Genomic DNA, 18806 nt, shown 5'->3' with positions numbered 1-18806 from the left:
GTGAGACAAGCAGAGAGAGAAAGAGAGACAACAATGAAGGAGGTTAGTATTTATTATTCAGACTATTTCAGATATTAACCACAACTACACTACATATAAGCTCATACTCATTATAAAACTTACATTAATATGTTCTGTTAAAGGAGTGAATGGGAATCTGTGGCTGTTTTATTCTCATCTGAACATCTTTGAGATTATGATCACAACATTTTTCTTCGTATGTCACACAAGTACCACGTGATCTCTAATGACCTGTGTAGATATTAGAGTTCAAGGGAAAGCCTGTTTAACAGAAAAAAGTCTTTCACTTCATCAACAAGTACATTTGTCTATTTTTAAGCACTAATAATCTTATTTTCTGAAAACAACAAAAACATGTCAGTAATGTGAGATTATCTCACCTGTTGCAAGTAATACTGAAACAGCATTTTTTAAAACCAGTGCATCCTTCTGTGTTTAAAACCTGACCATCTTTACATGTCAAGTCAGGTTCTTGTTACAAGTGTAGCTCAACCATCAAAAATGTGTTTGACCTAGGGCTGCAACTAACGATTATTTTCAATCTCGATTAATCGATTAGTTGTTTGGTCTATAAAATGTCAGAAAATGGTGAATAATGTCGATCAGTGTTTCCCAAAGTCCAAGATGACATCCTTAAATGTCTTGTTCTGTACACAACTTAAAAATAATCAGTTTACTGTCATAGAGAAGTAAAGAAACCAGAAAATATTCACATAAGAAGCTGGAATTAGAGAATTTTTACTTTTTTTTCTTAAAAAACGATTACCGGTAATCGATAATCAAAATATTTGCCGATTAATTTGATAGTTGACAACTAATTGATTAATCGTTGCAGCTCTAGTTTGACCTTTTCTTATTCAGAGTAAAGCACTAATGTTCTTTAGTCGATAACTTCCTGCTCACAATTATACACATTTGCACTTCTGCACCTCAACACAGGTTTATAGGACGTATATATATATATATATGACCAGTGTGACCACACGCTTCATTTAACCATAAATAAGTTTGGGCGTTATTGAATTCAACATTTAAAAAAGTGTTGCATGGTACTAAATGATCTAAACTTAGCCTGGTTTTCATTTGACCGGTCCGGTGGTCTAATAGGAAGTTTAGAAATGCAGACTTGGCTTGTGCTAATCCAACGAGCTGTGACTGATGATCAGACCGAGGCCTTTCTCTTTCAGTGTGAGGAAAAGAGGCTGTGATTCAACCAAAAGTGTGGCCTCGTACGGATGCGGTCAGAGGTCCTGGTGATTTATATCCTGTGACTGCGATGCCGAACCCGGTCATGACTCACTCAATTCCAGCAGCCTTACAAGTTCTCTCTGTCATGTCTTTAATGAGAGACATCCCCTCCTTTCCCCAGAAGATCTAATTAAAATACTTTACCTTGACTAACTTTTGCAATACCAGTATTTGCTCTGATATCTGTTTTTGATGTGAAATGGAGAACTTCAGTGAAATGTGACTGCACAGATCTATCTCACATCATCATCATTATCATGTGTCCCCCTCGTTCTCTCTCTCTCTTCATCCCCCTCTGTCACAATCTCTTTGACACAGTCGCGGGCGGCTCTTCTTTTCCTTTCTGTTTCATGTTGTCGCCTGTCTGATGAGTCACTCATGTTAGTGACAGTGACTCACCCTGGCAACACTACCCCCCTGTCCCAGAGGTGTTAACCTTTTCAGGGTGACAAGTAGAGGTCAGTGTTACTTATCTCAAAAGGGCCATTTTATCCCATTCAGCGGCGTACCAGCGAGTGGGCAGTGATGTACGGGAATAGGCCTCTCTATTCAAACACACTATTGTTCAGGTCTCTCTGGAACTTCTATTCTCGTCTACCACCCGACCGCATGTGCGCACATGAAGTATCACGGCACATGTATGTGCAGCGCAGACGGACAGTCTGTACTCGCACATGTGAACATGTGCTGTACATACACAAGCAGGGCTTACACATACTGCAAAAAGCACATATGTAGGCAATGATCATTTAAATATATGTTTTGACGAATGGAAAGACTCTGTATCAGCAGATACTGCCAAAATGGCTTGACCATTCCAACTGTGGTTCAAATGACTTACTACATGTACTGCACACTAAGGCTGCAACTAATGATTATTTACATTGTCAATTAATCCGTTGATCATTTTCTCAATTAATCGATTAGTTGTTTGGTCTATAAAATGTCAGACAATAGTGAAAAATGTCGATCAGTGCTTCCCAAAGACAAAGATGACATCCTCAAATGTTTTGTTTTGTCCACAACTCAAAGATATTCACTTTACTTTCATAGAGGAGTAAAGAAACCAGGAAAATATTCACATTTAAGAAGCTGGAATCAGAGACTTTTTTTCTTAAAAAATTACTCAAAACGATTAATCGGTTACCAAAATAGTTGGCGATTCATTTAATGGTTGACAACTAATCTAATAATCGATGAATTGTTGCAGCTCTAACACACATTTCTGGTTTTCCGGTGGCTTCATCAACATACACGCACACAACTAGAAAAAAACATCGGTACTTAACGGAGAAGTAATTTAAGCCTTTTTTTTAAACCAGCTTTTTTTTCACAGCAATTGTGACAAATTGTGATGAACATATTTTCTGGAATTTTTGGAATCCACATGTGCACACATCTACAAACAGACATACGCACACTCGGTCAAACGGTTTCTGATTCTGCAGCGGCAAATGCGTAATCCCTCAATCTGACCAATCAGCACGCTGCTGCTGCGGCTTCATCACGTCTCATTTTTCTGAAACTCCCAAAACATAAAATACGATAAGTAGTTATTCCAGACCTGAAAGGAATACGGTTGCAGCAGAGGTGCGCCAGAATAATAGGGCCATAATAGAATAGAGTTCCTCGGAGCCAAAAAATGACGTCATTTACAACAAGCCAACCTAACTGTATTTGGCAGCACCGTGTTGGCAGCATGATGAGAAATGTAATCAGATCATGATGGATGGTGAAATATTAAGTTAGAGCGTTGGGACCAGTACTTTAAATAATGCAATATATTTTCAAAAAAGTTTCCTCACGTGACGGCATGACAGCCAAAAATGTATTGACACAATGTTTTTCACCGTGTCTCTTCCTACGGTGTGTTTCACTACTGGGCCCACTGCTCTATATAAAACTACACCCCCTCCTCTCCCACATCTGTTAAACTGTACAGACATGAGCGCAGAGCACAGGCTCAACTTGTCTTCCATAAGTGCTTTATAATCGCCCCCTCCTCACGGGGAGGTTGGGTTTTCTAACGTTCAGCTGACCACAGCTTTCCAAGCTTACTGTTATACTGCCAAGTCTAACACAAAATCACCCCGGCCGAAACGCAAAGTTCTCTTCCTTCTTAATGCAGCAACAAGTTAAAGATTCCTCGATCAACCTCCCGGAGTAGAGCGTCTTTTTTTCCAACTACTGTTTCCTACTTTTTAGACTTTTCCTCGAGTCATTTGACTGCCACATTCAGAGTTCGAGAATATCAAAACAGTGAGTGTTCTGGTCTTGTAGCTTTTTAGCAAATGGGAGCAAAAGTGCAGAGCTCAGTGAGCTACACTGCCATACCTTCCCTCCACTTTCTCAAAAACCTCAAGCTATGTTTACATCTAAATCTATGAAGAATCTACTCTAAAACATGCTACCTCTCTAGCCAACGAAAATGCAACACTTAAATCTGTTATATCAGACTTTATAAGATACTATTCCTCATTTCTGAGTGGGCTCTGCCGTCATCCTTTTGACCTTTTTACACTACATTAGTCCTGAGGTCTCTGTCCGAGGGCTTCTATTTTCAGGAGAGTGGTGTCGGTGGTATCTCCACTCCTGGTCTAAAGAACCTTTCGCGTGAAACATAGCCTTTTAAAGTCTTCATCAATCATCTCCATCACCTCTCTGCCGTGTCATTTATAGTACTGGATCGATAACATTACACCGTCTCTGACACTGAGAGCGGTGCAAGTCGGCAAAGGTTTTGTTACAGTGTTCATCGGTTACGTCGCTACATCTCCTAAGCCATAACCTTCAATTATCACCTTCCTTTAGCTCATCATCTGCTGGCCTTCCACAATGAGACGTACATGTAATAAAAAAAACATCAGGATATAATCTTCTGCATGACGATTAGTGTTAAAAAAGTAGTGTCCTGGATCCTTGTCCATACCCATTATTATATTTCTATAACCTGGAGTCTCAAAAATAACCAATTCCATTTAAAAACATCAGTGAAGGATGTCAAACACCGCATACAATACCCTCTGCATGAACCATACATTTTTCTTGCAACCACCAACACCAAATAAAATGACTCTGTCACGCTCCAACGCGTCTCAAGATGTAGAGTTCGAGGCTGTAACATTTATCAATTGCTGTGTTTGTTTAATTTTAGAATGGGGACAGAAGAGAGCTTCAGCTGTTTCCCCGAGAGCTCCTAGAGTATTGGTAAACTTTAATAAGGGCCCCTTGGAAAGACTGTCTCCAATTACAGTAAATCTGCTGTGTACTTGCATGCAATAACTTTAGGAAAGCCTGAGCTCAAATATACATCGCTTTTTATTCCGCTCCAAGCGTACTCTCCTACAAAACACATGTACATACAACTCAGGCATCTTGCAAGAGCTTTTCTTTTTTTCTCAACTGTCTCTTCACTACTGAGTCAGAAAGCCATTGGCCTGTCAGTGCTAAAAGCAACTCTGACCTCACATGCAATGCATCGTCTATTTCCATCGCTTGCTGTTCGCACGCAAGCGGATCGATACGTTCAACCTACATATTCTTTCAATGACCAAGCAGCTCAATGTGCGTGCTCACGTCTGTCTAATTTTTTTCACAAGATAACATTTCCCTGCTTTGTCTGCACAAAGCACTGCACCGCTACAGCAACCACTTCACACAGCCACTGTGTTGCACTCGATTAGATCACTGTCCATTATGGCTCTGTGCATGCATGTGCTCTATAGTATGTGCATGCACTCATGCTTGAATACATGCCTGCGTGAGAATATGCGCCCGAACTGTCTGTCTGTCTGTCTGCCCGAGTATGCGGGCATGCATGTATGTGAATGCACCTGTGTATGTCAGTGATTGTATTGCATGTCTCGGCCCACCCAGACATCCAGGAGTTTCTGTGTGTGGGTATTTGTGTGCGAGTGTCTGTTCGTGTGTGTTTTTGTGTGTGTGTGTGTGTGTGTGTGTGTGTGTGAACAGCGTTTCAGGCCTGCAGGGCTCTGCCCCTTACCTAGCCCTAGCAGCGGGTGGTGCTCAACAAGTGCCCAACTGTTGTCGTCCACACAATGGCTTTTATAAACCAGGAGCTGGCACAGGTCCCTGGCTGTCATGTCGGCCGGGATCTCCACCACTTTCCCCATGCCGTCTTCACTGAAGATCTTCACAATCTGTGAGGAGAAAACACAGTAGAGTTCACGTATAATAAGCAGCAGCAGCAGCAGGTAAACTAGAGACTGTAGTGTTTCAATAAAGAAGACTGAAAAAAAAAGGACAAAACACTTTTAAACCAGTTACATAATAAGGGTGTCCTTCATGTGGTACAATGAAGCAAAAGATTAATAGACCTCTCCAGCTGTGAAGGACTAATTTAGAATAAGACGGCGGTTTAAATATGATTTTTTATGGTAACCCCACAGGGAATACTAAAGTTGTGATAAAGTCATTTAACACAAACCATTTTTGAAAACGCAGCCTAATAGGTGGGTGAAGCCAGCAATTTTCTTCAAACACTAGCATGGTGTTTATCATATAGCACCCCATGCACTATAGCATACACAGGCCAGTAATTACAGCACACAATAGAAAAAGAACAGACATTCAAAACTATGTAGCAATTGTGGTGTTAGAAATCACAGACAAGCATTTCTTATAGCAACTTGTTGGTGTAATATAGAAGCAAATATACCGTAGTGTGTGTGTAACAAACATCTGCTGTCCACATCAGATGGATATGTGTATATATACTGTACTGAGGAAGTAAGCATGGTGTTTCCAATTATAGCTCATCAAGAAAATGTATGCACGTATCCAGAGATAAGACATGACAATTGAATATGCTTCAACTTCACCAACAAGTTATTTTTTCCCCCCATAACTTAATAAGTTGGAATCGGGCCAGTAATACTCCAATCCGAGAATAACACCTGTTTTCATTTTGTTTCCATTAATAATACTGACTCAAGCACGTACTCACACACATGTTGAGCCACTACTTCTCTGTCCAGTATACTGTGTATATACTGTGTAGCAACAGTGCATCAGGAATGAGTAGGCTAAACAAATACAATCCAGGAAATATAACTGCCATTCCCATTGTGGTACATAGTCCTAAATCTACATCCACTAAGTCCACAGGTTGGCTTTTCAAATGCAGTCACCATCACATGATACACATCTAATGGCCCACAGAGAACAGCCTATAACCTGCAGAGGAATCCAGCCTCGTTAGCCTACACAGGAATCCAGCCTACTGAAACCTACACATGTCATGCATGCACACTTCCCACATAACATATGACAAAAGAAATTCTGTTCTCTTCTTTCGAGCAAAGACGCAGCTCGTAGCATCCACAGTTTGCACAAACCAGGCCCGAGGCGCTCTCTATCCGTCCAAAATGTTCCAAGACGAAAGGCAAGGGGAGCCTCAATCATTCAAAGCTGCTGACGTATTTGACTCTTCTTCTTCTTTTCTGTTTTTTTTTACTGCTGTGCTCACATCTCGAAAAAAAGACAAATAGTCTTCAGCCTTTAAGGTATTTACACATTCCCTGTCTCGCCCCTGGTTAATCATAGCAGCACTTCAAAGAGAGAAACGGTCTTAACGTCTAAAAAAAGAGAAGGAGGTGAAGAGAGGCAGAGACAAGCGAGATAAGAGACACAGAAAAGAGAGCGGTCTTACCTCCACGGCCCGCAATAGGCAGCAGTCCGGGGAACACGAAGGCATTTTTGGAGTCAGCCTGGCTCCCCACACACTCACACACACACACAAACTCACTCACTCACACACACACACACTCAGTCACTAAAACAGAAAACCTTGCTGTTATGTCGCCCTCCAGAAAGAAAGATACAAAATTTGAATGCCGACAGTTGACAGTTGCAGTTGTGCTACCTGTCACAGCCTGCAGACTAGTCCTTCAGTCTATCTAGGCCGCCGGCTCTGTCTTTCCAAAAAAATAAAAACTGTCTCTGTGACCTAAAGCCGCTGTCTGTACAGCTCACAGCACAGAGTCAGTGATCGGCTGGCAGCAGGTACAGTACAGTGCTTCCAGTGCCGGCTGAGTCTGACAACTATCTTTCTTTCTCTCCCTCCCTCTCCCTCCCTCTCCCTCTCTCTCTCCCTCTCTCTCTCGCGCGCTCTCTCTCTCTCTCTCTCTCTCCCCCTCACAAAGGGTTACAGCCTCAGCCACGGGCTCCGAGGCACACTGAATCAAACCACACGCTCACCAACCAATCATAAGGCTGCAGCAGGCTGATGTAATCATTCCCACACAGACCCAGGCGCACACACACACACACACTCTCTGAGAGGCACACACACTCCAGTAGACACACAGACGCACAGTCATGCACAGACGCAGCCAACTTTTTCAGACCTCTTGCGAGCTCTCCGCTTCAGTTTCTTTTCAGAGCTCGAAGCGAGAGGTTTCACTTGAGAAGGGTGTGGGGCGGTGAGGAGGAGGAGGAGGAGGAGGAGGAGGAGGAGGAGGAGGAGGAGGAGGTGGAGCAGAAAGAGGAAGAAAGGATAAAGGAAGGAGTAAAAAAAAAAAAAAAAAAAAGTTTGCCTTTGTCACTTTTCTTGTCTCCAAAATGTTCAAAATTTTTCAAGTGAGGGCTTGTTGGCTTGTACGTTTTTTTTTTCTCTCTCTTCTTCTTTGCTTCTCTTTTCCTCTCCCTCCCTTCCTCCCTCCCTGTGGCTTAACTTTGAACTCCCCAGTCAGATCTCTCTGCCTCTCACAGCAGTAACAAGACTCATTACAGAGCAAATGAAATGAAACAAACCTGGAGCAGCACTTGAGCACTCCGACCTTCTCCTCCTCCCCTGGCGGCTAGCTTCGTGCCAACATTCTTTCTCTCTAAAGAACAAAAAACCTGGAGACTTTTGCACACACATGCACACAGCCCCCCACCCCTCTTTTTAACTCCGATATTTAATACGCCGTCGGACAGACAAAAGCCTCGACACACCCCGTCTGGGAGAGGCGAGAACAGCCTTATGTTGTCCTTGAAGCAACTTCTTCTTGTTTTCCCTACGTGTTTTTCAGAGGAAAGGAGGGTGATTGTGTGTTTGTACATGTGTGGGTGAGGTGTAATCCAGGAATAAGCACAGTTCCACAGAAAGGAAGGAGGAAGTAGTGGTCAAAGTGGTAGCAGTCAAAGAGATACGACTTAATTTACTACAGCGGGAAACTTTGGGGTAGGATGGAGGGAGGGGAAGGGGGAGTTTGTGGCTGGGGGAGGGGATAGAGAGAGAGAGAAACGTGTGTGTATGTGTGTGTAAATGATTGCACATGCACACAGTCACGTATGTGGGTGTGTGTGGGATAGGGAGAAACAGGAGACAGACAGACGAAGGGAAAACGAGTGGGAAGCAGAGGGAAGTGAGAGAGAGAGAGAGAGAGAAAGACTGTCTGGTGACACACTGCAGCAGAATGTGTAGTATGAATGCTTCCTACTGTTAACTACATATCTAGCCTGCACAGCTGTCTCTCCCACCTACCCCCTCCCTGCTGCCACTACACTCACACAGACCCAGACACACACCCTCGTCTACGTCACGGTTAGTCAGCCAGAGGGGAAAGCCCCAAGAAGGCTGCACACATCTCACTGCAATACAGGTTTCTAGATCATAAGGAGTTGCTCAATCAGTCCAGTAACCTCGTGACAAAGAGGAGAAAACTGTTAGAAGGATTTGAAGATATCGTTTATCTTTTGCCATAGAAGACGGGAAAGATAATGCAACATGGTTTATGTCATAGTCGTTTCAGACAAGAACAAGTGCCCCAGAAACCCTCATGTTTTCCATTGGTGTCAACCCACTTTGTGTGACCTGGCCTGGCTTTAATATGACAGGTTTCTATTCAACATAACAACTACAGGATTATCATAATCCAGAGGTGGGGTCAGCCTTTGTTTTGCCACAACTAAGTGTCAGGTCTTGTCAGTCAAGTCCAAAGTCAGGTTCCAAGCCACAAAGGGTTGTCTAACTCAGGAACAAGATGTGTGTTTAACTAGGGATGCACCGATACCGATACCGGATCGGATATTGGGCCGCTACTGACTCAAATAGCTGGATCTGGTATCAGTGACAATGGGGCCGATCTATTTAATTCCTGTTTAAATTTTGACCAATTTGTTGCCGCATTAAAAAGGTTTACACTTGAATAGCAATTCCTGTTAATTTGGAAGATTTTTTACCAAGTTGCTGATGTACAATTTATTATTTTAATATTAAAGAACAATTCAGTAAATGTATATCTATGTGTACATTTGTTACATTTTATTTTGCAAAGTTAGAAAAGCACTGTTTAAGTCCAGCCTGATGTTGCCTTACACATAAAAGAATGATCCCAGCCACTTCCAAACAGTGAGGCATACAGCTTATTGATTAAACACTGGTATCAGATCGGTACACGGTATCGGTCGATACCCAAAGCCCAGGTATCGCTATCGGGACCGAAGAAGTCGGATCGGAGCATTCCTATTATTAACCAAAGGTAATGCCGTTTCATAAGGTAGATACCAAACATAGTTAGTAGTATGTCAATATAACAATGTTGCTGGTGCACAGGTGCCGTAAGGGTTAAAGTGCTCGCACAACCTCCTGGTTCATATGTAGTACCAGTTCTTGGTACTTAGTGTTTGCAGGTGGGAAGCCAGTGAGGGATCATTATCTTGTCACTGGAATAGCAGCTCTTAGTGGTTAGTCAGAGTGAGTCTGCAAACAGGGGTGGGGTCTGGGGGATAGCATGAACCTTCAGTCACATTATGCCCTCCCAGTAAACCCCACTGGAGCAGGGACAACGATGGAAGGAGACCTGACCATTCAAGATTTGAAGAAACTGGGAAATAATTTGCAAAAAAAATACAAATTAAATAAATATAAAAAATAAATATGGAAATACCCATCGTCTGCCATGTTCAATCCTAAACAACATCAAGCTAAGTCCTGTTTAATTCTATGGTTTAATATGGAGTTATAGTTTCCAAACTGGTCTTATGTGAACAGGGATAGTTGGATCTTTACACAAAGGTCAAATACTGGTTGATTTTCATTATCCCATGTCAGACATTGGGGTTTGTGTAAAAAGGGGACATCAGAGACACATTTAAGATCATTTATTGCAAGAGGATTATGTAAATAATAAGTCCTCAAATGTCTCGTTTTGTCCACAACTCAAAGATATTCAGTTTACTGTCATAGAGGAGTAAAGAAACCAGAATATATATATATTTTCTTTTCTTAAAAAATTGCTCAAATCAATTAATTGATTATCAAAATAGTTGGCCATTAATTTAAAAGTCGACAACAAATTTATTAATTGTTGCAGCTCTGGTATAAACATAATGCATGCAAGTACGGTGAAAAGAAACACGAGGTTGCTTGGCTGGTGGAGGGACATATCAGGACAAACAGTAGGTAGCTGGTGGAAATAAGTATCTGCTGGAGCAGCATGAATCATCAGAAAAGTATCTTGTGACATTATAGAGATCACCTCATCGACATCTTTAACTGTGACTGGTGATTTTAACAGTGATCAGCTGAGCGTAGGCTACTAATTTGGGTGCGAGCGGATCCTTCATTAGGTGTGGAAATCTTATCTTTGCAGTGTGGCAATGCCATTAGTCGGCCTTGCGAGTGGAAGGAATGAGAAAGCAGACAGAGATGATGGTGGAGTGACACGTTTCAACTGACCTACTCTACTTCTTGGTCTTCTTCTAGAATAGTCATGTGGGTGAAAAAAAAGGAGGCAGACAAAGGTGAGAGAGAGAGAAAGACAGAAAAGAGAAACAGAAAGAAAGAAAACTCTTTATCTTCTAATGCTTTTAAAGTGTGTCCTCATTTAGATGGAGGCGCGGAGAAGAGCGGGGCCTCTCAACCACTCTGATGACTCAGGTCTGATAACTGCCATGTGATGTAATCCCCCAGGGAGAGACTGAGAGCTTCAGGCAACACACACACACACACACACACACACACAGACACGCACACACCATCAGACACACAGGCACCCAGATGTGCTCACTCGCACGTACAGAGATATGCAGACACATTGCTAAGCACACACATATTGTACATTTTGTGTATTGAATATCTGCACTGGACTATACACGCACGCACACACACACACACAGCTGGACAGAAACCGGCGCAAACAGACAGAGAAAGCAAACGGCACTGTATGAGAGCGTGCTTTGTGCAAACTGAAGTATGTACACAAGCGTGTATGTGTGTGTGTGCACACCCGGCAGCTCACACACACACACATCCATCTCTTTGAGAATTGGCTGCTGGTCTATAAATAGCTCAACTGGTATTACGTACACATTACAAGCCATTACATCAGATAGGAGTTACTGTGGCAGATTACAGTTCTAAGAGACTATTAGCCATTAGGCATGCAAGCCCGCGCACACATTAGGATCCATTACATGTGGGCAATGTTGTGAAGCAGTTGAAAAAAAAGCAGGCAGGCAACCTGGATAACAGCTGCATGAGGGAGAGGAAAGTCAAGTGCTGTTAAACAGCATCATGGAAAATCAACAGTTATTGCCAAAAAGACAGTATCATCTAGTCACACCAACTCTTCATATGTAAATTCAAAACTGATGTCAACTCTTCCGAAGAGGAAATTCTTTTCCGATTAACACGCACAGGGAGTTTCTTGCCCTGAGTTTAGCCCTCGGGCTGTGTATAATTATGGCCTACCATAACCTTAACCACGGCCCTTAAATGATCCTTAACCAGCTATAACCTCAACATCTGATTGATTAAGCTTGTTGGTAGCAGTATGCACAATATTTGGTGCAAAAAAGATTCACTTACTGTTTTCTCAGAGCTCGTACACTCTACTACTACTATTTGTGACCCATTAACCCGGGGGTTAGCAAATAAAATTATGATTTTAAAGAGATTGGCTAGGTATAATAATGGTTAATGGAAGTTTCTAGGTATATTCACGTCAATATTACATGAAAATGAAGCTTCCCTGGAGAGAGGCTTGATTGTTTGAGCAGGAAGCAGGATAAATGATCCGTGCATACTATGCACTACGTACCCAATATGTGTACTATTGTTCAACATACTTTAGTGAATAAACAGTAGTATGTATCTTTTCGGACGCGCTGAGCAGTAATTTACGTCGCCACTTCCTGAGAGCCTCCTTCCGGGATTGAGACATGTAACCATGGTAACCTGTGCCAACCTCAAACAACGGTTTGTGAGAATCAAAGTCGGAATTGATTTTAAAAATATATAACACCTAGCAAAGGGAAATCTTTAGCATATACTTAGTTAAATTGAAGCGTTATTGATGTTACAGAGCTGTCCGTCATCGTCTGTTATGAACGTTGTCGTCACTACCGCTTTGTGGAATATTTACGCTGCCGTAGTATCCATTGGTTTCATACCAAGGTTTCGGACATACTAAGAAATCTGTCATACTGTTTTAGTGTACTAAATAGTTAGTGTGGAATTTTGGACAGTTTTTAGGATGTAAAAAAAGAGAAAATGGAGTTTGAAACATTAACATTGTTGATTATTCCAACAGAACCAAGTAAAAAAAAAAGCTATAAACTATAATTTCTTTTCTTTCAGAATGAAATATCTACATACATTTCCAATTTCAATCCAATGTTTCATTGCCAAGGCTTCACAGTTTTATTGCACAAGTATCTACTTGTCTTCTACATAGAAACTTACAAGGTGCTGGCTTTTAGCAGGTCAACAGTCTTGCCAAAACAAACCCCTCCACTGTCAACATTTAGCTATATCTGCTCTGTCTCTGTCTCACAAAACCCCCTATTGGTGTTGCCAAAAAAGAACTGTAGCCATTGATAAGCTGATTTGGCTCACACGACCCACCCCAGCTTCATATTCCCATTAACAAGTGCTCTCCATAAAGCCCCTCCGACTGTAATGTGGTGCTGTGTGTGGTCCCGGCCGCCCCTGGAAACTAACGTCCGGATGATGAGATGGAGACACAGAAACCTGAATGGGCCTCGGACAATCGGCCGTCCCCGCTCAGCGCCTGTACTCGGCAGTAGTGGGAGGCACTAGCCAAGAAAAGTCTGCTGACTCATGAGGAAGGGACGGTGAACTGTCCCTTGTCATCCAATTATCGCGTCAAATTAAGACCCAAGACATAGAGGCCTATCTGGACTCAGCGAAGCAAAAGAAGGCAGAAAGGGATTTAGTAGGCAGGGGACAGAGGGAGGGAGGAAAGGGAGGAAGGAAGGAGAGAGGTGGTATAGAGAGAGATGTATGGAGAGAAACGTAGGAGGAAAAGACTCCCAGTGCACACTGACAATACAAAGTCATGTACAGTGGCAGACTGCCATCCCTTCCACTGTGCAGCCATGCATCAGACCATACACTGTATATTGGGTAGTTAGTTATCCCACAGAGCCGGCTCTGTCTCTAAATAATGGAGTCTTAACGCCCACTCAGGGTATTAAGACTCGGGTAAAATTTAATTAGCAATGCAGGTCAGTTGCACAAATTTAGGTCAGACTTTTGGACAAGCCACAACAAATATTTTATATATATATATATATATCTATCACAACTGAAGGTGTGATTTATTCATGAATTCCATATTATCATCACCTGGTTAAAAGGTGAAACAAATCCTTGTTTACTTACATTATATTTGCACATGCACACTGTATGGCAACACACTTCCTAAAAGGCCATCTAGACGGGGGTTATGATGATGCCAGAACAATCTCTCCCTTATTTACTGTGACTACCTGCTGAGAAGCACCCCGCATGGAGCCCAATATTTTACCAACAGGAGTAAAAGTGGGAGCGGATGCTTAATTGTGCACCGGGGCCGACTGCCAGCAAACCCCGGGCAGCAAATGTCCTTTCAGAGACCACTGCTGATTTGGAGCCATTGTCCAATTACAGCAGGGGGTGCAGAAGGACGGGGCAGGGGAATTGTGATTGGGCTAACAAAGGATGAAATCACTGGCATGATTTTGGCAATATACTGGAAATGGTCCACCGGTCGGACGGCAAGCGGTGGCGTTGTTGCACGGTGGCCTCGGGACAAGTTTAGACGACGTATCTACATGAGAGATCGTTGTAATAATTCTGCGACTGAATGATCATAAAACTATAATAAAAATATTGAATAATAGGAGTACAAAAAGTAAAAGGAAGACAGAGAAGGAGATGTTCATAATCTACAGGTCCTTGTGTCCCACGAGAGGACTACCAGTATCACAGGCAACTATAAACAATCATTTCCCATTCAGAGGATTCTCAGTATGTGCCACAGTTCAGTACAAGCTGTTCCCAATAACAGAGAGTTTTCTCTGGAGATGCCAAGATCACAGTGCCACAGTTCTGTCTGTCACTTTCTCTCTCTACTGAAACAAATCCCTGAGCTCTTTGAGTCCGGTCGCTTGTCCGTCTTTGTCTCCATATTCCTCTGAAGGGGGCTTTTTAAGCCATCACACTCGTTCTTCGATATCAAAGCAGGGAAGGCCACAGCTACATTTGTAACATCATTTTATTTCATCCTTTTTGTCGGCTCACTATCTGTGTATTATTTAGGCTTTAAATAAAAGTGGCTTGTCCATCATCCCTATGTATTAGATTATTCTATTAATTCAAGTATGTAGACGAAACATGTTACAACTTGAGCCGTCTCCCTGAGTTGAGGTCCAATAAGAGTTGATATCTGTACTAATCTGATGAGTGTGTTACATAAATAACACAGAAACAATTTCAAACTTTGTTTGGTAGCAGTATGCACCGGGGCTGACCTGAATGCTTCAACGCTTCGAAGCTTCGACCGTTACCATGGTAATCGACCTCCCAGGCAGTATTTGAATGCTTTGTTTTTTGTTATACTATATAAAAGTATGTAATAATAATAATGTTTAATCCCAAAATAGTCCATGAAATAAGGAGTAATCCAACAACATTATTCATATTCAGCATTAATTATTATGAGTTATTCTCAGACGGGTATCGCTGTTTGTTATGTGTAGAGGTGTGTACAGTAGTGCGGCAGCGGCGTTTCGAATATTTCTCACCGAAACTTCAAAGCAAGAAAAATGGTATTCGGGACAGCCCTAGTATGCACAGTGAACTTATTAACAGTGAAGCAGATACATGTCAGATGAGCAATACAGTAACAAAATCTAATAAAAATGCATCATGTAATTAATTTATACATTTATTGTTACAATTTTTATAAAGCTGTCAAAATATCACTGGCTTTAGCAGCTTTTCAATTCCTCATTTTCTATTCTTCTTCTTCTGCTTATTCCTCTCTCCTCCCTCCTTTTCACAGCAGCAGCTTCAGAAATCTGAGCTGTCCTACTTTCCCTAAGAGAGAGAGCGAGAGCGAGAGCGAGAGCGAGAGCGAGAGAGAGAGCGAGAGAGAGAGAGAGAGAGAGAGAGAGAGAGAGATGCAGTCTCCATGACCTACATGAGTCCAACAGCTCTGTTCAGCTTTGGCCAGATGAAATGCCTACAGGCAGCAACACATTGCTCTCTTTGTGAAACACATGGACACACACAGACGCATGCGTGTACACCTGTATTCAGGCACATATGGGTGTGCATGAGCCTGCGGAGGACACCAAAACGCTAAAAATCGTATGCTGAAAAAAAGGGCCACTTGTGTTATACAAAACTTCTGAGTAAAGTTTGTTAGACTAAACCTTATCTAATGAGTAAAAGAGTCTTGGAATCAAAAGTGTCATAGTCAGTAGTAGATATTTGCACACACATTTGATACTCTGACAATCTAAAATACAGAGCCAGAGATGGAGGAGAGAGCTACTGTAACACCATCAGAGATTCCCATTAGCTGCAGCAGTAATGGGACCTCGCTCTATTAGCTGGGTGAAAGTTGTGGCTTCTAATCTTACACTGTCTGCCGTCTGGGACGCCGAGTGAGGGATGGACCATTAAAGGTGCATCATCCCCAATGCTTGGGTGGTCCAGACTAGTGATGTCCCCCCCCACCCCCTCCCCACACACACACACATATATTTACTTAGCTAAATTCAATTAATTATTAATATTTAAGGCTTGTGGTTTGCAACCATTAGCTCAATGAACAATTTAAAATGCTCTGAATAGGATTCCCTCGTTGATCTATCACTTAAAAAATGAACTGTGATGACATAATTTTTATTGCTGGGGTGAAAAGGACCTGATGCACATTCATGTCCAGGGCCGGCTTACGGCAAAGGCCATATAGGCTATCGCCTAGGGCGCCACCTTCTGGGGGGCGCTGGTCGCCGGTTGTCGGCCCTCCTCATTTCCTTCATCGAGGTAACAAGTGAACCAATAAATTAATAAAGAAATTCACTTTTCACCTCTGTAACTCTCGTCGTTGTAGTGCGACTGACTAAACACTTTTAAGCCAACAATATCAGGGACCAATTGATTATTTATATTATAATAAATACAGTTATTTATGAAAATACAAATCTTAATTTTGGGCTTAAAACCGTTGTGATGTCTGATGTGTGTTGTGGCTTTATTATTGTAATATAACGAAATTTTTTCTCGTAATATTATGACTTTATTCTGGAAATCTCCCTCAATATGGCCCTAATACTCCGTACTACATTTGCACTTTGGCACTCACTGCATTAGACTTATATACTATATACTTAGACTATAGACTGTGTTACCTTCATCACAATGCTCAAATGTTGTTGTTTTTTGTCTAAAATGTCTCTTTTGATGGTAAAGGTTGCTGACCCCTAGGCTAGCGAATCTGCCCTTACTGCATTATTGATTGGCGGGCATTATTTAAACTACTTTGGGAAACTACCTGTCCTGCTTGGTTTCCCATGAGCTTTAAGATGATCACACTCCGAAACAAGTTTGGAATTTCTGTTTCCACTCAGAAAGAATGGGCAGTTTGAGATCAGAAGTTGTATTTACTTTAGTCACAATGTGTGCTGTGCACAAACTCAGTGAATGACCTGGTCAAAGTTTCTGAACAGCTTCACTCAAATACACTGTCTCTTGATCATTTTTAGACATTGTTATTCTTACAGCACCATGTTTGGCAGCTGATAACTTTTTTTTTGTAAGGCTGTATTTTGCTTTCTAGTATATCAGTGTCTTTCTAGCGTCCCCATACTTCCCCTGTGCTTGTATTATGCAGCAGCCTATAGCTAAAGTCACTTTCTGATCCCTGTTAGAAATCAATTGTTGTGAGCATTTTAGCAGCGCCAACATTGTTTTTTTACGCATAATCACTACAGCTGGAATTTATTTTAGACTGCTGCTTCTTCGTTTGCTTAGGGCTGTCACATGGTGCACATCACATGCGGTTTTTCCCGTAGGCAGTGGATGTTAGCTGCAGATGGCTTAGCGGTTGCAGTGACACTGACCCATTTTTACTGGAAGCGAGTAAATTAATTTAGCATGTAATAGGATGATTTTCAACCAACTGTTTTTTGTCTATGCATAAGTGGGCTACTTCTCCAAGCGTCTGCCACGAAAACGGTTCCTCTAGGATAGTCTTAATTTAGGTGGGACTTAAGTATTTGCAACAGTGTCTACCTCATGGCACATTTTATAAGCACTGCCCTTGGTAATATACTAATGCGCTAAATTTCAAGGTCTTTATGCACAAGTTATGTGATGGTGATCTGCTCCCAAGTGGCTTTGTCCGGTGCCAACATTAAAGTCGTATTTATCTAAACCGAGCCATTACTCAGACGAATCACCAGCCCACCTTTAATATTCAACAACAGGCCATGTGTATATGTGTGTGCCTGTGTGTGCCTGTTTGTGCGTGTGTGTGTGTGTGTGTGTGTATGGCAGTAGCAGGTCGAGGCATGTTTCCATTTAGCAGCCGGGGGATAAATATGGCCCTGACACATGAGATGTTCCAGACTCGACCACAACCTGCCTGTCTCTTCTCCAGGTAGCATTTGTTCAACAGCGGTTAGAATGATTTGTATTTCACAGCACCGAATGCTGCAAATCCGCTCAATGCAATTTGTGTATATACGTTGACATGAAAGTGTCCGTTTGAGAAAGAGAGCAGACAAAAGGGTTACTGTACTGCCTGCATGCTCTCTTTACCTCTGCCACAAAGGGCATCAAATAACATGCATGTGTGTGTGTGTGTGTGTGTGTGTCTATGGCTCAGAGACTAGATGTAATGTTAGGAATAATGAGGCCAGCAGGCAGGCAGGCATGCATCAACTATACACACATGGATGCCCGCACGCACAAGCTCAATAAAACATCCAGTTTGAGCGCATTATTTATACTCACATCAATTACAAATAATCACAAAGATATAAACAATCCAAGTGGCATAAACAGTGCAAATCACACACCACAAACATAAGCGTGACTAGCTGGTGATTACGCAATACAACAAGTGTCTGTGTGTGTGTGTGTGTGTGTGTGTGTGTGTGTGTGTGTGTGTGTGTGTGTGTCCCGTATTTCCCTTTAAGATCCATTTAAAAGCAAGCTGGCTGCTGGAGGAGTGAGCCAGCAGATTTCTGGCGCTGCGTCACCTTTGATCTCCGCACAGTGCGGCCTG

At 42.2% G+C, this 18806-nt stretch overlaps 1 protein-coding gene across 5 annotated transcripts in view; it reads right to left on the bottom strand.

Annotated features, from left to right (window-relative positions):
• grb10b (growth factor receptor-bound protein 10b) overlaps positions 1–18806 on the bottom strand; it is a 74957-nt gene that overhangs the window by 11956 nt on the left and 44195 nt on the right. For 4 of the 5 annotated variants that reach the window (XM_074654253.1, XM_074654252.1, XM_074654254.1 and 1 more), the window contains one exon: positions 5273–5429. In XM_074654253.1, coding sequence (XP_074510354.1) covers positions 5273–5429 — 157 coding nt within the window. Of the gene's footprint in view, positions 1–5272; positions 5430–6940; positions 7376–18806 lie in introns of those variants that run through there. The other variant, XM_074654256.1, reaches the window with a different exon arrangement.

The sequence above is a fragment of the Sebastes fasciatus genome, chromosome 12 (genome assembly GCF_043250625.1).
Source record: "Sebastes fasciatus isolate fSebFas1 chromosome 12, fSebFas1.pri, whole genome shotgun sequence".
NCBI classification, from domain to species: Eukaryota; Metazoa; Chordata; class Actinopteri; order Perciformes; family Sebastidae; genus Sebastes; species Sebastes fasciatus.
This window is presented reverse-complemented; position numbering and strand designations above follow the sequence as displayed.